General features: G+C 41.3%; 1 protein-coding gene across 4 annotated transcripts in view; it reads left to right on the top strand.

The window, feature by feature from the left end:
• The window catches only part of FNIP1 (folliculin interacting protein 1), a 90,579-nt gene that overhangs the window by 53,471 nt on the left and 13,237 nt on the right, over nt 1–23,871 (top strand). For 3 of the 4 annotated variants that reach the window (XR_013836472.1, XM_079968091.1, XM_079968093.1), the window contains exons 4-11: nt 2,766–2,866; nt 3,736–3,810; nt 4,081–4,172; nt 9,399–9,482; nt 10,468–10,539; nt 11,432–11,567; nt 12,798–12,999; nt 14,196–14,281. Coding sequence is in view for 3 of the 4 variants with exons in the window: in XM_079968091.1 (XP_079824217.1) it covers nt 2,766–2,866; nt 3,736–3,810; nt 4,081–4,172; nt 9,399–9,482; nt 10,468–10,539; nt 11,432–11,567; nt 12,798–12,999; nt 14,196–14,281 (848 nt within the window). In the remaining variant the exon portion in view is untranslated. The remainder of the gene's footprint in view (nt 1–2,765; nt 2,867–3,735; nt 3,811–4,080; nt 4,173–9,398; nt 9,483–10,467; nt 10,540–11,431; nt 11,568–12,797; nt 13,000–14,195; nt 14,282–23,871) is intronic. The other variant, XM_079968092.1, reaches the window with a different exon arrangement.

Here is a 23,871-nt window from a genome sequence, read left to right on the forward strand (position 1 = left end):
CGCATCTGGCCCCCGGGCCTTAGTTTGCCTACCCATGCCTTACACTAATAGTATAGGGACTAATTTTCCTCAATCCACAATGCAGTCTGCTGACAAGCTTCTGAAATACACTGCTGAGTCAGATCAGCATCATTGCTTCTGAGGCGTGATGCAGAAGCATGTGATGTGCTTCTACGCAAACCTCTGCTGCTTTGATGATATAGATGGATGGGTGAAGTACTAGGTTCCTTCCATTCAATTTGTTTCATGAGCTCATGTAGTTCTTCCATAATTACTTCATTGGACTAGCATGGGATGTGATCACAGAAAAAATGTTCACTTGCTATGGCTGTAGTCTATAAATTAAGCTTAAGATAACCAATTTCGGTTTTGGGTCTTGCAGAGGAAAACAGCTGAAATCAGTTACAGATGACATAAAAACTTGGAAACTTTGTCCATGGCTTTGAAATTTAGTAAATCGCCGAGACCAGGCTTTGTAAATGTCTAAAACTTCATTTAAGCCTACATGCTATGTAAATTTCACTTTTAACCTGAATCACAACATCCCGCATGTCAAAAACTCTGCTATTGGTACTTGTCAGCTTAACAGGTCTTCCCTTGCAAGTAGTCCCTGCGTGATAAATTTTTCCGTCCTCTTTATTTTTGTTATACATGAACATCTGTTTAGGTAGTTTTCTTTACTAAACTTACTAAATCATTGTTTAGTATGGGATTTTTTTTCCCCTGCCAGAAAAGACATTCCAAGCTCAGCCTTTCCCACTCAAGTTTTTTTTAAACTAACAGCTGCTGTGAGATTCTATGGCTATAGTCTTAAACATTAATATTATTGGAGACCTCACACTGATCTACATGCAAGACAGTGTTTTGACTGAGGTCTTTGTCAGGGTCATCTTAATAATTAAGCACAGCTCCAAAACACGAATAGCATGCTTTGAATTGTGGTTGATATTAGTTGCCATTTCTTCTCCCAGTTTTGTTTCATTGAATACCACACTTTTTAAAATTAGAATATATTTCAGATATGGTGGGAAAACAACCCAGGTGCAGTATAAGCCTTTTCTCAAACCCACTGTCCTCAGGAAAGCAACTCCCCCATCCTACCAGACTCATTGCTCTCTGAAAACATTTACAGGAAACTCCCTGTTTTTTTTTGTTTTTTTTAAATATTTTTATTAAGTTTTGCATAACTATATTTCACAGACATACAACAAACAAAAGTAAATGAAATAAACAAAAAGAAAAGAAAAAAAAGAAAGGAAAAAGAACATAAAATACGTACAACATAAACAACACAACTTTAACAACACAACATTAATTTTACAACTTAAACAACACAACATTAATTTTACAACAACATTGATCGACTTCCCTTTATCTCGATTTCGGATAATGTTATCTTAATTATCTTTCTGCTGTATCTATTCCAAAATAAAATTTATAACGTAGTAAGCGTTATCTCATGCCTACTGTGATTTTTTTTAAAAAAAATACATCTATATTTCTGATTAACATTTTGATTTTCCCCTTGTCTCTATTTCCATATATATTCTAAATTTATCCCATTCATTACTAAATTTTGTACTTTTTTGATTTCTTATTTTCTGAGTCAATTTTGCCAATTCTAAGTAATCCATTAATTTAAATTGCCACTCCTTTAATGTTGGGGTTTTTGCTGTTTTCCAGTACTGTGCTATGAGGGTTCTAGCGGCCGCTGTTGCGTATTGAAGAAGGGTTCTATCTTCTTCTTTAATATCTTTGCCAATTATCCCCAGCAGGAAGGTTTCAGGTTTTTTAACAAACGTATATTTGAGAATTTTTTTAAATTCATTATAGATAGATTCCCAGAATTATAGATAGATTCCAAGCCCTAATATTTTAATGCAGAAGCTGCCAATTAAAGATTAAGGGCAGATGGAATGCAGTGAATTAAGGTGAATTAAGGTGTTCAACTCATTTGTCCTATCTTTTTGCACTATTCTGCATAAATCCTTCACAGGTTTTAAAATGTACATGTGGCTGGAGAAAAGTATATTAGAGTAGTAATGAGGTCATTTAGTGAAGGGTCAGTTCCAATAGGCTCCACCCCAATCCAGTTGCCTTCTCTGGAACTAAAACAGAGGAGGGGGCCCTGTTTCAACCCCCCCTCCCCACTTGCTTATATGCTGGTTCAGGATGAGTAGTAGGTGAGTACACAAACTGAGATCATACCCTGGTGCCAAAAACATAAGATCAGCAATGGTGGGTGGGTGAAAGATGCAGATACAGGAGAATTGAATCATAGGTATACAAAGATTATTATAGGTGTCATATGCGTTTACCACAGAGTGACAAATGCCTAACCACTCTTTAGATCTGAAGTGCAAACTGCACAAGATATTGATCACATCATTTCCCCCAGGTGCAAGATTTTCCTTGCAGAAATAGTGAGCACAGTCAATCCAAACTCAAACAGGATCCTGGCCTGGGGCTTTTTTGGGGGGTGGGGGCAGGGGTTGTTGTACCCTGCTGTGCTTCCAATCTGAATTGGCTTGCAAACCTCATGGAGAAAATTCCCATTCACTACAATGAGAATGACGTACCGTGCACTTTGGCGCTGAAATTGAAAAGTATTTTGGTAGGCAGCCTGCCAAAAATGTTGCATTTCATTTTGTCCCATTATTATATTTGATTATTAAATGAAAATGATGTTTTCCTTCAATGCTTCAGTTTGGTGCTCAAAATGATCAAGCATGCAACATAATAATTATAGGCTTATTCTTTTTCAGGGTTCCCGGTGTTCCTCAGATGCAAATATGCTTGGGGAGATGATGTTTGGCTCTGTGGCTATGAGCTACAAAGGCTCAACCTTAAAAATCCATCAAATCCGGTAAGGTTTTACTTTCTTCAGTTCGAAGTTTAGAGCACTGGAAATAGCTGTGCTAAGCAGAATTGTCTCTAGTCCTGTGCACACAATCAAACAATATGGAAAGCATGTTGAGGAAGGAGATGAGAACAAGTTTGCAGGCCTCGCCCCTGTTCTTTATGAATTGTCCTTTGTACATAGATGTTGAAGCACGAAATTGAAGTGCCTTGGTTTTTACAAGGTACAGGCTGCACATTCAACACCTGTACACTTTGGGGTGCACACCTGCAGGCATCTGAATGCATCTTCTGATCAAGATGTGGAAGATCTTCTTGCATTGCAAAGGGAAAACAATGAAAATTCATATAGCCTTTTTTATTTTCACAACTTAAACAAAGGAGGAGATCCCCAAGTGTATGAGAATTAACAGATGATATCACAGGAACCCCAAAAACAATGAACATGGATATATAAAAACGAACATGGATGTATAAAAGCAAACATGAATGATAGCCACTGTTGTAACTGTTGTGGGACAGTTACAATTTATCTAAACCTCTCAAATGTTAGGTGAATCTACTGGATTGCATCCTGTGTCATACTTCATCAGAAACAAAAATGACGAATTTTTCACAGTTGGCAGCTGGGGTGTGTGTGTTGAATTTATCTGATTTGGCTGAAAACTGACAAAACTGTTTTTGACAAATTTACGTTCTGAGCTTTAATTGGGTGCCTCATTTGTCTCTGTAGTATTGTAATCCTCCTGTAGCGTATTATTTTAAAACCGTTTTTCACTTCAAAAACACACTCCGGTGTTGTGTTATGTCGAGAGATGTTTTAGTATATTCCGTGAAAACACCTGGTTGCTCACTCTGTCTAACTTTGCTTCACAGCTCTCCTCCGCAGCTCATGCTAAGCAAAGTTTTTACAGCTCGAACTGGAAGCAGCATCTATGGAAGTTTAAACACGTGAGTACAATCAGTGTGTGATCTGTGTGGATTTTAGGTATGAGGAAGGGAGGGAGTGGGGTATGGCTCAAACTCTTTTTAGTGCTGCTGAAGGAAAGATTGTCACCTAGCTCCTGTTTTCTCAGAGACCCCTGGCTCGCTGTCATAGGACATAAGAGTGGTGAGCGGGCAGGGAAATGTGTGCAGGGCACAGGCAGAGATAATAATAAAATCAAAAAGTACTGTAACAGAATACAAATAACCGTTTCTGTTTGTCCCCTCCCTTTGCAGGCTTCAAGACAGTCTTGAGTTCATTAATCAGGACAGCAATACTCTAAAGCCAGACCATAGCACAATTATGAATGGACTGCTTGGAAACATAGGTAATTAAAAGCGCTGTTACTTCCTTGGAATATTTGCACCGTAAGGCCTTTGCAGACTGATAAACACATTAATCTACACGTGTATAATAGAATATCATTGTTTTAAAGAAATGGTGTGGTCTAAGAGTGGGACAACTTTTGGCCTGAACTCAGATGTAGCTCATTTTCAGGAAATCTGAAAACTGGAATATTCTGTGACTATTTGGCTTGAAGTTTATCAGTTCAAATCTATATATGGTGAAGAAAGGCATAGTAGCTGATACACAGTTTAAGCTAATATGAATTTGATGGAAATGGACACGGTAGGCTCTATTTTAGAGAACTAAGCACAGAACAGCACAGATATTATTTCCCCTTAGGGCCTCATTTATACTCAGAATTTTCTGCTTGTAGTCATAAAAATCAGGAGCAGCTGGCACAGTGAGGCTATTTTACAGAGCCACTGCCCAAACATCAGCATCACTGCTGCTTGCTGGTGCAAGGCAGTGGTGAGATTGGTGCTGTGTTAGTGCACCAGTGGGAACACCAGCCCTGACCTCACTGATTCCCTGCCCAACCCCAGCAACACCTCACCCTGTTCCTGATAAAAACAACGTAATATGTGCTTGCAACAAATATACATTTTACAATGGGTGTGTCATACAGGAATGCACATCAGGAAACCAGTAGTGGTAATTATGATTGTTGCTGCCACACAATTTGTGAAATGGCCTTCAGTCTTTGGGACTGAAAAATGCAGAAGCAGGAAGAGCTAGCAGGAAGAGAAAGTTGTTGTATTTTTCACAAAAATACCTGCAGGATGCTAGAGGGTTGACTTTATTTGCTTTTGTGATTTCCTTCTTACCATCTTGAAGACGGTTATGGAAGTAAGATGGTTTCAAGGAGATGGTACCTTGGGCTTAAAGCAGATAGACAGTGTGGTCTGGCTTCTTTAAATTCACTGCAAATCAGGCATTCGCAAAATCGACCCTCCAGATGTTTTGAGACCACAGTTCCCATCATCCCTGACCACTGGTCCTCTTAGCTAGGGATGATGGGAGTTGTAGTCCCAAAACATCTGGAGGGCTGAGTTTGCCTATGCCTCATGCAAATGCACCTTTGTATTAAATAAATACAAAGGATTGGGCAAAACATGCTCAAGTCTTGAGAGTTGTTTTAAGATTTGCTTTTGCATAGCCATTACCCTTCAAATCATATACAAAAAATGATGTTAAGGAACCCTTATGGTTAAACATGCCGGGAAATTGTACTTCGCTGATGCAGAATTTTAAGATCTATTTAAAAGAAAGGGTACCTTATCCAAACAGTACCTTGACCTGAAAAGTGTTTGTTTTTTATTTACCTGATATGTTCACCCATCCCATTAATTAGAAATTAACCAACAAAAGAGCTATTGACACATAACCCCACATGTACACCATATACAAGAACATAAGTTTCACCACCCCACCCCTCATCTCCCAGCTCTCTTCTTCCCCAACCTTATACTGAATACAACACTAATGTCTCATATCAAATGATCTGTAGAAATTGATCTGTAGAAAAGAATTTACAACTTAGAAAAAAAAGGACAATGTATGTACTTTTGTAAACCAAGAAAATCTTTAATATTTTTTTAAGAGCCACTGGTTCTAAATATACATGAACTGTATTGAAAATTCTGTCTGTCCTACTCAGTTTTGCATCTCCTTAATTTCTCTATTGGAATTGCAATGTGAATTTTCTAAACTGAATGTGTGGCCTCCGAGGCTACAACTGAAAACTGGAGTAACCAGAACTGTCTATGGACTCTATAAGTAAATTTTGTTAATGATGTAAGTCTGAATGAAAATCTAAATGAGTTACTCAGCTAATAAGCACCTACTTTCACATTTGGGGAAAAATTTGAATATTTGTATGCTGTATCACAGGAGGATTTTTGCACGGCATACTATTTGAATGTTATGTACGCCTTTTCCATTGCCACTTTAGAAGGACAGCAATGAAATGACCAATTAAATGAACTTTGGTGTAGGGTAGTTACTGAGAGGTTGAGTTTCGAATCAGGAAGTGGCTGGTTTGAGTCTTGACTGTCATTAATTCACTTGGTGACTGTAGGCAAGCCACCTCTTAGCCTCAGTATCCACTTCTGCAATATGGGGGGAATACTGCTGAAGTTAAAGAATGCACATGAAGCATTGCGAAGCACATTTGGAAGGACTATAAAAATGTTAATTTTATTATTAGCACTACTATATTGCACAATATTACTTCTAAATTGTTAATGAATGCCTGTTTAATTGCATTCATATAAGACTGGCCTGGTTCTTCTTAGTACTGTCTTTATGACTTTTGTTGCCAATTATTTTTTAAGCATTACTTAATCAATGTGAAGAATGAGCTTTATTAATCACGATTATTTTCACTGTTGTGTTAGCTGCAATTAGGTGCCCTTATCCACGCAGGTGTTCCCCAGCAGCCTAATTAATCTTCTATAATTGCACTGTGCCAACAAACAGAACAATATGATGATCTTGTCAAAACTCTCTCCTTTCCCATAAGCTATATCATTTACATTTTCCTGTTTTGGTGCCATCTGTGTGAACAGAATTATTTCAATACCCACAGTTTATCAGATTAGTTGCTGGCTGTTTAGAATTGTGCTTTGGGCTTTCTAATGGCCCAATCACCCTGGCCAGCTAAAAGGTCAATCTACCGTGTACCCATATAACACCAGTGGGATTACTCTGTGTAGTTAAACCATGTGCTCAAATACCCTTTAAAGCAATTTCTTTAAGCGATATCACTCAGCTTTTAGGAATAGATTAGCTTTTTAATAGGTGATTAGAAATCAAGAGGATAAAGCTAAAGTGATTTCTTTACACTGTGTCACACCTTTATGTGCATCTCAAATTACCTAAATCAGAAGTACGGTTATCGTGATAATGTAGCTTTGGTGTGAATTCTTCATCTTGCTATAGATATATATATTGTGGAATACTCTCCCCAGGGAGGTGCGACTGGCATCTTCATTATACAGTGGTACCTCGGGTTACATACACTTCAGGTTACAAACTCCACTAACCCAGAAATAGTACCTCAGGTTAAGAACTTTTCTTCAGGATGAGAACAGAAATCGTGCTCCGGCGGCGCGGCAGCAGCAGGAAACCCCATTAGTTAAAGTGGTGCTTCAGGTTAAGAACAGTTTCAGGTTAAGAACGGACCTCCAGAACGAATTAAGTACTTAACCCGAGGTACCACTGTACACCTTTAGGCGCCAGGCAAAAACCTTCTCTTCAACCAGGCCTTTGGCTGATTAACATCCTATACCTTTTAAACGTGTTTGTGGGAGGGGGGATTATTGGTTTGTGGGGTGTTTTTGTTGTTGTTTTTATTATGTATCCTGTGTTTTTAGCTTGTACTCTTATGTTGTGAACTGCCCTGACATCTACAGAACAAATTTAATAAATAATAAGCAACTAAATGAAATAATACTCATGCAGTGGTTTCAAATGATCGCCATTTTGTCATATGCTGGTGTTTTAGAGGTGATCTCAAAGAAAACTTTCAGTAACTTCACAAGTGTTGTTCCTGATTCGGTAAAATTCTGATTTAGAGTGGGAATGGGAAGACTGTCACCCTGCATATTGGACAGCGGGGATGGACCCTATGGGTATCACAGAGGTCCTCAGTGGGTACCACGCTGGGAACCATTACTGTTAGGATAGTATCAATACCTAGGGAATGAGTATTATAGTCTTTGATTTATAGGGAATATATATGCAAGCCACCTTTCCTGAGTCAAGGAGTATAACTATCAGTGGGGCTTGCTATGGCCAATAACAACAATTTCAGAAGAGAAGACAGTGACATCTGTAGTGAGGGTGTGTCAAAATAGGGTCTACTTAGCTGTACTTGCTTACAGCTCACATTTTAAAGCAGAGCAATCAAAAGAGTCAGGCATAGCAAAAAGGAGTTAATCTGTAACCAGAACATTTCTAGAAACCAAATTAAATAAAAAAGAATACTTGTGACCCATCAGTCTTTGCCAGTTCTTCATTTGTAAAGGTTACTGTGTGCTTTAGGAGGTTGTTGTGTACATGCCAACTTTTCCCAGCACACCTGGTTTTTGCTGGAACGGTTAGTCCTTGCAATTAAGCTTCCTTTTAAGACAACTGATTAGCAAAAATGGAAAGAAAAGAAGGTGGATTTTGTGGCAATGCAGCCGTTTGAAATTTAAAAAGAAAGTGTTTGTGTGCTTGGTGTTAGAACTGCAGACACAACATAGAGCACAAGCTTCCATGTGCTCCAGTGAAAATATTACAAGTTTTCTGGTTAGTATTAAGGGAAAACCTTCAAGGAATTGCAAAGACTGAAGGAAGAGAAAGCAAAGGATACTTATTCTTCCGTTTCCCTATTTGAGAAGCTGAATTGAGTTAATAAAATGCTGTGTCTGTCCTTCAGAACAAGGAATGCTTCAGTGAGAGATTGGACTCCTACTTCTTTAGAAAAGAAGGAAAGGCTGGATCTCCTCATAGCTCAGAAGTGACCAGTGGGGAAAGGGCAAGCCATAGGTGTGCAGTAGCTCAGTGCAGTTATTCTGCTGGCTCCACCTCAATTATTTGGATGTCAAGATAGAACTCAGCCCTTAGGGGTAGTGTACCAAATGGGGCTGAGAGAAAATGTGCCAAAGTAGTTTGCGGCCTCTGATCCCATTATTTCTCATATACACACAGAGTTTTTATTCCCAAGATCACTTTAGATAATGAATTATGGGTTGTGAAATTGAAATAATCAGGGTGACAGAAAGTGCTACTGAATTGTCTTCAAAGATAGTTTGAAACTCTCCCACCCACCCCTGAATTGATTTATTGTGTAGTAAATTAGGACAATTTTGATATATATAAAAACAATATATATCAAATATATATATATATCAATATATATATATATTGATATATAACTGAGGACATGGGCAAACTCATTTATCAAAGTAGATCATAGAATTGTAGAGTTGGAAGGGACCTCAAGGATCATCTAGTCCAACCCCCTGCAATGCACAACCCTGAACCCACAACCCTGAGATTAAGAGCCTCATGCTCTACCAAGGGAGCTATCCTAGGTGTGTTCTTTGCTGTCTGTAGGTCTGCATTTGTGTCGGCTTGAATCCTTTCCCCCCTTCCCACAGAATCTGTTCTGCTTTACTAACCTCATTCTTTCATATATATTTTACATTTTGCCATGTAGGTTTTTCACAGCTTTGCAGCCCTAGGCGGGCATTCTCTGAACAAGGTCCGCTCCGCCTCATCCGGAGCGCCTCTTTCTTTGCAGGTTTGCTATGTGCTGTGTGGATAGTCTAGTTGGCGTGACAAAACTGAGTGGATTTCGTAGTTTGGCCTTGGAAATAAAATACCGTTTCTAAAAATCTCTCAGGCATAGTTTACGCAGTGGATATGGATCACTGCAAAGGTTATCATAACATGTTAAAATTTCAAAGAATGTAACCCTTAATCTCTACTTCTACTCAGGTAATGATTTGGATGGAGCTTATGAATTTTTCAGTAAAGTTTGAAGAAGAAAAAAGCAGGGGGAGCTTGTAAATTCCAGACAAAAGGAATTTGCCATTAACTGTTTAGAGCTTGATTCAATAGGAGCTCCATTTGCAAAAACATAATTATTTCACTGTTTGTATAACACTGAAATAAAGAGTATTTCCCCCCGCTTCTATTAGCCGTGTTTTATTTCCATGCCTGGTTTAGATTTTCCCTTCTACAAATCTGGCAAATTTATGATTTCAAAAATGAGTATGACCAAGAGGCTTTTGATCTGGTGGATGAAATCCTAGCTTTGTTGGAGGCAATTTGGCTAGGATTTCATCTCTCTGTTTAGTAAGGACTGGCTGCAAATGCAGATAGCTTCATGCTTAGTTGAAGAAGCAATAGAAGTCTAAATCCAAATTCCATCTGTCCTAGAGCACCCACTTTACAGCTGTTTGCTATAAATTTCTTCTTTAGCATCTGCTTAGAGCTTGCACTGAGTGCTTTTGCTTCGTAGCTAACTTGCCTTTTGTTATGTTATTCCACTTGCCTTGAAATAAAGAGATGGGCTTTGGCAAACACTTGTCTGAACACTGGTCCAATCAAGTGCATTGGCTTGATCAGCTTTGCAGCCTTTCTTAGTGATGGGTGTGTGTGCTTTGCTGTTACTTTCCGTGTCCTAAGTGAATGCAGCCAATGAGCATGATTTATTTTGATAATTAAACCGAGCACTGCAAAGCGTCATGTTCTCGAGCTAACTGGTGACTTTATCTGCATAGTTCACAGCAACCCTATGGACATGCCTGGGAGAGAGCTGAATGAAGACAGAGACAGCGGAATTGCAAGATCTGGTAATGTTTTTATCAGGATATAAGGCCATTACACAAACTTTCCCTACTGCATATTGATTTGACCTGTAATTAAAGTGTTATTTGTTTCTGCTTTTCAACCTCTGTAATCAGAACTCCCTAAGATGTGTTTCCCTTAAAAAAACAACACACAAGTGATTTATGCTTTACATTGACCCAGTTCCTATATTAAATCCTGAGCCAAGCCATATACACTATTTCCCAAATATTGGGTAATACTTCTAAAATATATGTGGCTTTTTAAAATAATATTTAATATTAAGAGAATATTCAGCACTTGGATATACAAAGTGAAATTGGTTCACCAGTACTGGGAATTTTAAATAACGTAGGGCTAAGGTTGAAAGGTGGTGGAAGTGGCCCCAAGCCTGTGAGTTGTTAATGGGCATACTTAAAGTATCCTTAATGTAAGGCAGGGATTGTCATTGCCTCCTTGCCAAATCATCAATTCACGTTTAAACCCCTAGCTCATGTTCTGTCAAAGCTGACAAATGCACAGAAGCAAGTTCCCATAGGCTGAATGCACTTGGTCTTTCAACTGTGCCCCAGAAATGGGTGCTGTAAAGGGGCCGCCATGTCTCCACCCAGGGCACTACATGCTCCCCTCCAAACACCTCCTTGCTGTGGTTTTACACAATACTGGGGATGCACTCATACAAATCTTGTTTGGTGAGGCTTCTGGAATGAAGCAGAAATGGGAAGCGTCTTGCGTGGACCTGCTTCTCACAGATCTCTCTGCGAGTCGCCAAGGGCTAATGGTTTTTATCTACTGGGCCATACTGTTCACATTATTACATGATCACCCAAGTAGCGGTTTTCTTCTAGCAAAGAGTTTTTTAAAATATAATAAGTAATTTCCTTCTCTTTTTTGCAGCGTCTCTTAGCAGCCTGCTCATCACCCCATTTCCCTCCCCGGGCTCTTCGCTAAACAGAAGCTGTGCTAGTAGCTACCAACGGCGCTGGCGCCGCAGCCAGACGACAAGCTTGGAGAATGGGGTCTTCCCTAGGTGGTGAGTTAAGCATTACTGCTGGTAGTAAATGGTTTTGCCTTCTTTCAGATTTTCACATGTAATATGTGCATTTGCTTAGTTTGGAGGGAAATTCAAATTCCTCCAGCGGGAATCTCCTCCTCATCTCAATTAAATCTGCAACCAGAAGGAGCTCTTCTTGCCCACAAAAACAGTATTCTGCACGCAACCCAGTGATGGGATCAGTCATATGCTGATATTGGGTTATTTATTCGCATGATATTGGGTTATTTATTCAGATCACATGGTGAAATGCAAGTACAAGTAATCAGGAAATTAATATAGTTATCAAGGAATGGCCGTAGGAATAAACCTCACCTTATACTCAGATTTAAACAAAACCGTGATGGTCCCTTCTCCTTTCTTGCTCCCCAGGAAGTGGTGGTCTTGAACAAAGTAGCAGCAGGGCAAGAGGGTAGTTAAACTATTTCTCATGGAGCGCTTCTCCGCTCAAAGCTACCTCCCAAGCTGTCTCCCCCCTTCATGGTTGCGAACATGAGCTGGCAAGTAGAAAGCACTCCTCCTAAAGCAGCTTCTCCTGGGGACGGGGAGAAGCAAATGCACTTAGGTTCTAAATGTGTAGGTTCCTTCATAAAGCCACAAAAAGAATCTCTCTAATGTTGGAAGTTTTGCAGAACAGGAACATTTGCATGACATACGTTTAAGCTGCTTTTTTCTCCTTTTCATGTTATGAAACCAAAATTGTGAGCAAAGCTAGACTGCCACATGCTGTAGACTGCAGGACTTGGAGATTAAGCTAATTCATGTAGAGTTAATTCATGTAAGGTGGGAGACAGATGCTCACTGTTCTGTGAAAATGGTGGTATACAGTTCGTTGTTCGTCCTTGTAATACATCCGCACAGCAAAAGAGAGGAAGCCCTGATTTTTAAAACACAGCCCATTGCTGGCAAATGCCCAGAACAACCTGTAATCTGTTTTACTTGCAGACTGGGAATACCCCCTGTCTGAAATCCTGGAGAGCTGCTGCCAGTAAGTGCAGACAGTACTGAGCTAAATGGACCAATGGGTTTGACTTGATATAAGGCAGCTTTTTATGCTCACAGTGTTCCGAGATCAGCTACAGCAGACGTGGTTTAAAAATGAAACAACTGTTTTGGGGAAAGGGGGCTCACTTCCGTATGTTTAAAGAAAATAGCTTTGAGATATTTTCTGAAGTCATTAACTCTGCAACCTTTGTAAACCCCCTAAAGGTCAGTGGAAGAGAGTTTTAACTTGTCAGATGACAGCTCCAGCCCGAGCCCAGGAATTGTCAGGAAAAAGAAAATAGCGATTGGGGTGATTTTCACGCTCTCAAAGGATGAAGAAGAAAACAGCAAATTTAATGAGTTCTTTTTCTCACACTTCCCTCTTTTTGAGAGCCATATGAACAAGCTGAAGAGTGCAATAGAACAGGTAAATACCACCACCACCAACTGTGTTTTGCCCCTGTTCTAATCAGAATCTCCATTTTAATATGCCTAAGCTTCGGGTGGCACTGTGGGTTAAACCACAGAGCCTAGGACTTGCCGATCAGAAGGTCGGCGGTTCAAATCCCCGCGACGGTGTGAGCTCCCGTCACTCGGTCCCTGCTCCTGCCCACCTAGCAATTCGAAAGCACGTCAAAGTGCAAGTAGATAAATAGGTACCGCTCCGGCGGGAAGGTAAACGGCATTTCCGTGTGTTCCTCTGGTTCGCCAGAAGCAGCTTAGTCATGCTGGCCACATGACCCGGAAGATGTACGCTGGCTCCCTCAGCCAATAAAGCGAGATGAGCGTCGCAACCCCAGAGTCGGTCACGACTGGACCTAATGGTCAGGGGTCCCTTTACCTTTACCTTTAAGCTTCTGTCATTTGGTTTTTCCGGATTGTTTTGCGGGTCACACTAGTTTTAAATTAGGGGTGCTGGACCAAACTGTGAATGAGGCATGGGCCAAAGTGCACACACATAGATTCAGTAACACTGGTTCTGCGGAAGAGGCATAGCTCAGTGGTAGAGAACATCCTTTTGGCCATAGTATGTGGCGGAGCTGCCCTTTCGACATGGGCTTCTGTGTGGCTTTGCTGGATTGGGCTGGGGCAGGGTGGCGACAGCAAGGTCAAGGTGGGTGCTTGAGTGGGCCCTATCTGACAGCCCCAGCCTTGCCACTCACGTCCAGGAGACAATAAAAAGAGAGGTGGGATTACCTGCTTTGCCTAAGAACTGAAACTTGCTTCAACTTGAGTTTTGCCCCTATCTCTTAGAACAAATCCTATCACCAAAATGAGTGATGTTTACTGCTGGGTGCAGGCCGATTAATTCAGGGGACTGTTTAAACACTGCTCCTGAAGTGAAGGAGTCTCTGTGCAAAACCTTGGACCTCTTTATAGCCTTCTGCAAGCAAAAGTGTGGAAAAAGAAAGACAGTGCAAACACATATGCCTCATATATCTCTACCTTGATATGAAACTTGGAAAGCAGCCAACGTTTATCATGGTACAAAAACAAAACAAAAAACCAACCCACTGTTTGCCTGTCCGGGTACACCTTAGATAGAACAGAGCACATGACTTTGTTTTTCATTTTCTGTTGCCCTGCCTAATGTTAGTTATATGTTTTACTGTTGTTTTCAAGGCTATGAAAATGAGCCGTCGATCAGCTGATGCCAGCCAGAGGAGTTTGGCATATAATAGGATTATGGATGCCTTAAATGAATTCAGGTGAGTTTGTTTCAAACCTTTGTGTGTCGTTGCCAAGTATTTGAGTGCTTCTCTTGGAAACAATTTCAGGGTTTCTAAATCTGGAAAAACTTTCCATTTAAGCTCTTCAACTCATGACTGAGATCTGTAGATCTAGTTCACTGCAGAGCAGCAAGGGAACCAGGTGGAATCTAACTGTGAAAATGCTTTTTTAAAAAACGTTTTGAAGAAGGCATTGAATTTTGCATAGCTCACTGTTGCCATCTAGTGCCACATTTGTATATTGCACATAACAACACATTTAAAACGTTTTACTTGCAGCTGTGTAGCTGAATCCCCAGTGCCAGGTGGAGGCTAAAGCATCACGCATTGCTGTGGAAACCCACAGTTCAAATCTTTGCTCAGCTTGAAGCTCTCCTGCCACCTCATGTTTGCTTGAGCCACGTTTCTGTGGACCACCACCCTAGCAGAGATTGTCCTCTTAAAAGACCAGTACAGAAGCACCCTTGAGAAATTTCCCCTGGCTTCCTCCTTCATGGCCAACATCCTTGCTGAACAAATGCTGTTTGGCATGAGCAAATTGTTCAAAAGCGGCCGCATAGTTTAAGATCTGAGTTTTGCCCCTGAAATATTGACGGTCATGAGCTTGCTGCAATGGTTGCTGTGCCTTTGGAAATCCAGGACAGATCTCTTGCTGTGCCTGGGAGCTATCAGTGTGATACTTTTTTTTCCAACCTTGTGCTTAGTTGGTTCTTTTATGACTAGAGGGGTTAAAGGGGCTTACTGTTCTATTTGTTTGTGCAACTTAAAAATACTTCAAGGAAGTTAGTACACAGATATAGTCAAGTATAGAGAGGATTAGGACAGAGATTTGAAGGACAGGGGATGCATACTTGTAGTGCATTGCATTTATTAAGACAGTCGTACCTTGGAAGTCCAACAAAATCTGTTCTGGAAGTCCATTTGACTTCCAAAATATTCGAAAACCAAAGCTTGGCTTCTGATTCGCCACAGGAAGCTCCTGCAGCCAGTTGGAAGCCGCAGAAGCCCCGTCGGGCGTTTCTCTTCCAAAAATAGTTCGCAAACCGGGAACAGTTACTCCCGGGTTTGCGGCATTCAGGAGCCAAAACGTTCGGGAACTAAGCTGTTTGACTTCCAAAGTACGACTGTATTATCAGTTCTGCTGCCACCCTGGTTTGTGCAAGCAATGCAAACAGCTTGTGTGGAATTAATATATGAATCCCTGTGGACCCATGTCTGGGTGGAGGGTGAGATGGCTGGGTGCCTGGATTCAGAACGCGGGGTTAGCAAACAATGAGCCCCAGTAGCAGAATATTAAACTGACAAATATAAGCAGCATTGGGAATATAAGTTGGTAAACCTTTTTATCCCATTCAGCTGCACACAGCAGCAGCTGCCCTCTTTCTACCCATCTTGTAATGAGCAAAGTAGGTTTAAAAGGCTTTACTTACAGAATCAAGGTCCGAGTCATGCATTGTTCCATGCAGCAACAAGAATAATACATTTGGGTAGAAAATAAAGAATATAACTCCAAACACATGCTGTAAGCTTGGGCACAAGCTTGAAAACACTCTCCTTTGTTGGTTACATGGGTGGGGTGGAGAGAAAGGAAGGAAAGAAGTAGAAAGGCTTCCTCGCTCTCTGAAGGAGAAAGGGTGGAATCTAATTGACTCTAACAATACAACTGTGGTCCTTTACCCCTTCATGCACTAACTAGCCCTATGCTTGCTAGTTGTACTGGGCTGCAACCTCCCACACAGCTGTCATTTTGGATTGGTTTGCCGTAGAGATTTGGCATGGGAAGGATCTTTCCCTCCCTTTTATGCCTCTGGAAGGAATAGCATTCATTTGATCCCTGATTTGTGTCTCCTTCTTGGTTCTGTTTCATTAATTAATTTGAGCATGGTTCCCTTTGCCCCACAGAGCAAATCCAAGTAGGGATCACTTTCCAATATGAAAGTAGGAATATGCTTTAGGAAGAAGAAAACAATTCAGCTTTATACTGTACAACTGAGACTCTTGACTAAGCCTTTAAACACATTGTAAATACGTGGCAATTCACATGGCACGTTGATTGCATAATTTGTTGGGAGTGTGTGTGTTTGTGTGCACTTCCAGTTTTATGCCCCGGTTTCCATGGTGCAGCAACTATTGTTCCACAGCAGCATAACTGAGTGCACAAAATCCAGGATATATTCATACAAATGAAACTACCTTTGGGTGGTTTTACTTTTTAACTAAGCATGTTAATGTGTGGAAAGGCTAGTTGCCAAGGTATTTTCTATGTTGAGTCCCCCTTTTTTTTAGTGCTACGTTGGGTTTGAGTGCTGCAAATTCCACAGCAAAAAAAGTATTTATTTATGTGAAGCAGGAGAATCACTGATTCTCCTTCCAACCTTCTTTGTAACAAAAATGAAAGAGGCCAAATGCTGAAATCAAATGGAGATTCAAATATCAGCTAGTTTGGCAGAATAAATTTAATAACCTAGCAGAGAGAGGGAGAGAGAATAAACCCATTTCTATGCTGTGTTAGGGATAGCATTTTAAAGGAAGAAGAATGAATACTTTCCTTGCTTATGATATTGATGACATTTTGTAGTATCGCCTGTTACTTGCAATAAGATAAAGCCAACTCAGGTCTTTAAGCTGGCTTCCCACACGTCAGTGGCCAGTACCAGCTGTAGTTTCAGTGCTCTGTTTAGAGGCCTTCTGACTGCTTAGAAATGTTATACACATGCGTGTTTCACTCACTTCATTGGGCCAGAAAGTGGAAAGAAAACTAAATTATTGTACAACTATTTTTAACGGTATAACAAATGGGCTATAGCCGTAGGTTTACAGTAAACATATTCATATTTTAGGTTCTTATTACATATCCCCCTTCTTTATGTGCTTTATATATGGGCTTATTTTTTGCAATAAACAATGAATAGGGATGCATTCAAACATCAGCAAACTAGATTGATCCTTACTGAAGAAGCATTGATTCAAAAGGTTGCCAGTGACCTACCTGCATTCTTATGTGAAAGTCATATTTTATTTTATGTGCTTTTACACACGGGATAATCAGTTATGTTTTCCATCCCACTGAGTCTAGAATGCTCTGGCAGCCTACCATGCAAAGTCTCTGTTATAGCATTTCAGTATCATTTATCGTTTCATTTAATTTATATTTTTAATACTTCTGTCCTGCGCTTCATAGAAATTCATTCCAAGGTGGTTTACAACAGAACAAGCAGAACATTAACATGCAACAAACTGCACTACAACAAACAAACAAGCAATAAAAAGCAGGGTCTTTAAAAAAAAACCACAACACCCCAAAGAAACTGAATTTAAAATTTGCATGTGAATTTTTCCTGGCTCCTAGAAAAAAATCATGCTTCCCCTTTATGTTGCCCACCTATGCAGGTGTGCACTACCCACAAAGAGATGTTCACCTGTGTAATTCTGTAGGGAATGTTATCTTAGCAAAGCTACAGGATTTTCATTCATCCTGCTGACTAGATATCTTGTATACTCATCCGCTTTCTTTCAAGACCACCTTGTACAAGTTACAGATGTGCTGCTGTCTCATTTTTAGAACAAGCCTGCACCGTTCATAAATGATTATTGGAATGTAGACATTTTTGACAGCACATCCAAAGCTTGCGTATCTGATTGCTCTTTTAGCTTTGCAGTGTTCCTTCTTGACAGTATGTGATGTCTTGCTGTGCTGATTAGATTTTTAAAAGAAGCTGCCTGCGAGGTTTAAATCTTGTTTATGCAAGGGGATGTTGTAGGCCTGTGTGAGACAATCTTTGCATTTTTGTATAGCCTTTTAAGGAAGATCGTCTTAGAATTAAGATATGGGCTATTTTTAGTATACATGAATGTATTTATTTGGGCCAAGCCAAATTAGTGGGTAGGGATGGTTTGGGGGGGCGTTGTCCACATTTCCCTAAAAATGTGTGCTTGTGCCAAATAATATCACATACTGAAGAGAGCTAAAGAAAATACCACTCCCTGGGATACGAACTACTACGAGCCAACTACTGAGGGTGTTTCAGAGCTGCTATAAAGGGAATCTGCCCCCTTGAGTTCTCTGCTTACACCTGAAAATTAAGACCTTTCCCTGCTGTTGTTTCTCACCAATTCAGAAACAAAGGTAGGCTGTATTCTGAGCCACAGTTCCAGTCTCAAGGTATTTCCTGCTAGGAAGTGTTGATATTAATAAATATCTTGCTAGTCTTGTGATACATTGCAGATCCACCTTGCATATTTATTAGTTATTATAAATGCACAAAGCATTTAAATTCATTATAAAACTACTATTAGTACTCAAGAGGCTACACAGGCTTCTTTGACGTTGCAGTTGCTCTGGAAAACAAGCAACTTTGCTTGCACATGAGTTTGGTTTCTCTGAAGCCCCTGAGGGCCAACTGAGTGCATTAATGTTGATTATGCTGCTGAATAACATCCGCATGGCCTTCATTTTGGAGACAAAAATATGCACAGAAAGGAGGAAACTCTGCAAATGGGACTAAAGCAAACACCCCCTGAGCCTTGACACTCCTTGTCCACAGAGCTTTAAAACACAATGCACCCTGAGAGAGTTTCACTTAAAAAAAAAAAGCCATTGTGCAGTGTGACTGACTGTCTGATTTAGCTAGGCACCTCTGCATTTTCCAGCAACTCTTTCAGAGCAGCAGTGCCAAGAGGGGGAAAAAAGGTCTGTTGTGCATATCTTGGCCCCTTGAATGCCTTTAACTCCCTTCCAAAATAAGCTATTTATTAAAGGGGGGCAGAAGCCTTAAGAGATAAGAGCACAGAACAAATTGGTTCATTAACCAAATGGATGGATAAACCCCTCTTTATTCTCCAGTTTCAAAACAGTTTTTTACCGACATTGGTAAAGTTCTCTGAAGTCCATGAAAACTCTCTTAAGTGCTCTCCTGCAACCGCTAAAAGAAGCAGGTCTGCCCAGGGAACAGGGATCCCAATTGAACAATAGCAGTGAGAAAGAAAATGCTTAGAAGTCAGTCAGTGTTAAAATGTTGGCACTGTGGCCCAGTAGGCAGAGCAGGAGTCTTCATAACCTGCTCGTCCACAAATACACTGGCCATAGTCCAGAAGTCTGTGAGCGACAGAAGCAGCTGAGTGATTTACATTTGTGACCCAGCACCCCCCGTATCCATGTACTCAGTTGCCACAGTTGAGAGAAACTAGTCCATGAGAGGAAAGACAGCCACTCTATAGAACCCCTTGTTTTTGATTAAAATTAACATTAAAAAGTTCCCCCCAAGGAAGGATTTGGGCCAAAACACTCTGGGCCCAGAACAGTTATAGCAAATATCTGGAGTTTCTCACTCTTTCCCCCCCTCCCAAATGGAAAAACAGGCTCCACTTATGGATCTCAGTCACTGAAAGCACCAAAGGATGCTACAAAGGGTGTGGTTACCCATATCTAGTTCCTAGGGTGCATACGTGGTAGCATTTATTCTTGCACAAACCCCCCACTCACCTTAATTAGGGGCCCTTTTCCTCTCACCCGCAACAAGTAAAACAGTGAGGTGAGAGCCAGTGTGGTGTAGTGGTTGAGAGCGATAGTCTTGTAATCTGGGGAACCGGGTTCGCGTCTCCGCTCCTCCACATGCAGCTGCTGGGTGACCCTGGGCCAGTCACACTTCTTTGAAGTCTCTCAGCCCCACTCACCTCACAGAGTGTTTGTTGTGGGGGAGGAAGGGAAAGGAGAATGTTAGCCGCTTTGAGACTCCTGAAGGGGAGTGAAAGGCGGGATATCAAATCCAAACTCTTCTTCTTCTTCTTCTTCTTCAGTGCAGTGATCAGCATTGCAAAAGAGAGTGAATGGGTTAATTTGCTTTCAACTGCTTTGGAAATGAATGAGAGACTTCAATCCAATTTGCACTTGAGGAGTAGGCTAAAGCATCACATCCCCACACCAGTGCCCAAAGTGGGAAATTCTGAATTTATATTTTGCTGCAAGGGAACCGCTTTGTGAATGTGAAAGCCTACTTTTAGCTCTATTCTCCAAATAACAATTTTGACCAATGCGGTAACCAGGGGTGGGAAGAACCCAGAGTTTTTCTCTGTGCCATGAAAATATCCGACAGGATTTTCCAGCATTGTGAATTGAATCTGCAGTATGTCACTATGGGGATTGATGGGGAAGGTATGTGGCGCTGCCTTCAAACGTTAATGGCCCTTAAAAAAACGAAAAAAACACACCACTATGTAGTTCTGTAACTGCGAAAAGTGCCATGTGGTGTTTTCTTTAGTACTCACTTTGTCAGGGACGGACTCTTTTTCTGTACCCCTGGAAGCCCATGGGGCTGGCTACAAATCCTCAGCAAATGTTCAGACTCTCATAATGATTTCTAAGTGTAGGCCCGTTTTCGCTTTACTGGAATAAAGAGCTTCCTAAGTGAGATTTCCTAGATTCCCATTAAGATGCTGATGCAGATACAGAATTAAGGAAGTTGAAAATCCTGAACAAGGATTTTGTATATGGGACTTGGTTCAGACCTTCAGTAATTTCTGGCTACAACTTCTTCTTCTTCCTCTTCTTCTTCTTCTTCTTCTCACTCGTAGCCGAGTAAGATTGTCTTCCATGAACACGGTCTTAACAGTGAGTCTGTATGTGACTGTGGAGGCCAATTCTGGATCCTCCCGTCCTTCCACAGTGGGGACATAGGTTTCCAGGCAAGGATTGATCATGGTGAGGGTTTGCCTAGCGTGTCTTCCTCTTAGCACATTTCTCCCTTTCGTCCTGGGTTTGAGCGTCTTCAAAGCCCATTACACCTTTAGTAAAGGCTGTTCTCCAATTGGAGCACTCACAGGCCAGTGTTTCCCAGTTGTTGGTGTTTATACTACATTTTTTTAGATTTGCCTTGAGAGAGTCTTTAAACCTCCTTTGTTGACCACAAGCATTAAAAGGTAAAGGTAAAGGTACCCCTGCCCGTACGGGCCAGTCTTGACAGACTCTGGGGTTGTGCGCCCATCTCACTTAAGAGGCCAGGGGCCAGCGCTGTCTGGAGACACTTCCGGGTCACGTGGCCAGCATGACATCGCTGCTCTGGCGAGCCAGAGCCGCACACGGAAACGCCGTTTACCTTCCCGCCGGTAAGCGGTCCCTATTTATCTACTTGCACCCGGAGGTGCTTTCGAACTGCTAGGTTGGCAGGCGCTGGGACCGAGCAGCGGGAGCGCACCCCGCCGCAGGGATTCGAACCGCCGACCTTTCGATCGGCAAGTCCTAGGCACTGAGGCTTTAACCTTTAGCGCCACCTGCGTCCCCTTTAGCGCCACCTGCGTTAGCAGTGCCTTAAAGCATTAGCATTAGCAGTGCCTTAAAGGGGCAAAAAATATATGTGTGCAGTTTGTATATCGGGAGACTGCAGGGAGAAATGAAAAAGCCTTTTCCCATTTGCCGAGCTGAAAGGCAGTTAATCCTCACCCTCGTGTTCAGTGCAATTACTTACATGTCTGGCATTGAGGGTTCCCTTTGCTGCAGTCACATGCCTGCTGGCAGGTAGCCAGCGGAATCTGATCTCTCTCTGAGGAAACACTATCAGTTGCAGATGCAGCCACGGTTACCAGAATAGTAAATAACAAGTCACAAGACTCGAGCTAGCCCTTCAACGAAAACAAATAGTTTAATATCTTGGTATCGGAACAGAAACTGCTTCCTTCCTCACACACACATGCACACAGTTCAAATTGAGTCAGCTTCCAGAGAGCTTTCTGTGGGGGTTGATGTTGCTAAACAAGAACCCAGAAGGCTCGTTTTGGTTTGAACTTTAGATTTCACCTCAGGCTTTTAAGGTTGGCCGAACCTTTGTGAAGCAAAAGTTGGGTTCCACGTTTTAAGCTCTCCTAAGGTGCTTTCTCAGCTGGTATCTCGTTTGTCCTTTGTCTGTTCAGTGGGTTGACCACAGAAGTACAAGGGGTGAAAGTTAATCCTATGGAAAGCTTGGTTTCTTCTGATTTTAATGGGTCTGAAGTGTGGATGCCAGCAAATAGGAAACTGCAAGCTTTTTGTGACACTGAAGGCCACTTGCAGCACTGCTCTTACTTATTCAATCATTTTGGTATAGTCTCTCGTTTATGACACTTTCGATAAAAAAATGTGGGTTTTTTGCCCCTCAGCAATTACGCTGCTGAATCCCATTTAACATTATCCTAAAATATGTTCTTAGTTAGCACATCCCTTTTCCCTTACAATATGAAGCTGTCTGTGAAATATTTAGTAGTCTGTGGAAATAAGCCTGTACTCAACCTAGGGATGCTCTCACAAGAAGGTTCACAAGCAAGGGCATTAAGGCAGTAGCTCTTCTCACTTGTGTGCCCTTCACTTGAACTTCATTTTTACAGGTATACTACCACTGAACATGGAGACTCCATTTAGCTGTTGTACCTGATAGCCATCGATCGACTTATCCTATGAATTTGTCAAACTTCTTTCTAAAGCCATCAAAGCCAGTGCCCAAACCATAACTTTTGGCAGTAAATCCAGTAAATTAATATGTATTAAAGAGGTGATTTTGTCTTCTATTGCCACGCAGTTCCATTGAGGAATGTCTGATTTACTCTGAGCCACACCTTTGGCCTATTTAGCTGAGTATTGTCTACACGGGCTGGCAGTGGCCCACCAGCATTTCAGGCAAGGTTATCCCCCATCTCCACCTGAAGATGCCAGTGATGGAACCTAGGGCCTTCTGTCTGCAAAGCAGATGCCCTGCTACTGAGCTACAGGCCTTCCTTGCTAGTAATAGATTAAGGGAAATGCCTCCCCAGTTGTAAGGATCTTTAAAAACTGTTCTAAGCTCTAATGCACTTGTATCCAGGACTTCTGCAGTTGTAATGAGACTTGTGATGCTATTTCTAAAATGAAGCTTGAGTCATCATTTCTGGCAACTACTGTGGGACCTTACTCCTTTCTCTGTAAGCAGCCTTTGGCTTGCTGTTTGAAGAATGTCCATTCTGATAGCACTGAGCTTAGAGGAAAATGCCCTTCACTAACCTCTGAAGATAAGGGGACCCGTGCAGTATGATTAGAAGAATAGGATGTTAGGCAAATCCCTCTTGCCAAACCTAAACCACATTCTAGTGATGCAGGGATAAATGACATAGAAACAGGGTGACATTTTGTAGTTTAAAAGCTGCAATAAGGATACTCATGAAATTTCCACAGTCTTAAATTTTCCCATGGAATTGGGAATTTCCATGAATTTGGGGTTTGTTTTTAAAATACGTTTCAGGTGAATTTGTTGAACTAAAATATTGTTTATGCAGTTCCGTTTATATACTTTACAAAGAATGGGCAGAGAGTTCCCTAAACCGAGGGTATTTCTATCTAAAAATAGACACAAAGGGAGAGAACAGTGGCAGGAAAGGGACGTGGAGACTGAGGTAAACAGGGGGAGGATACAGTGGTACCTCAGGTTACATACGCTTCAGGTTACATACGCTTCAGGTTACAGACTCCACTAACCCAGAAATAGTGTTTCAGGTTAAGAACTTTGCTTCAGGATGAGAACAGAAATCGTGTTCCGGCGGCGCAGCAGCAGCGGGAGGCCCCATTAGCTAAA

Source organism: Podarcis cretensis (genome assembly GCF_951804945.1).
Source record: "Podarcis cretensis genome assembly, chromosome: 2".
Taxonomy (NCBI): domain Eukaryota; kingdom Metazoa; phylum Chordata; class Lepidosauria; order Squamata; family Lacertidae; genus Podarcis; species Podarcis cretensis.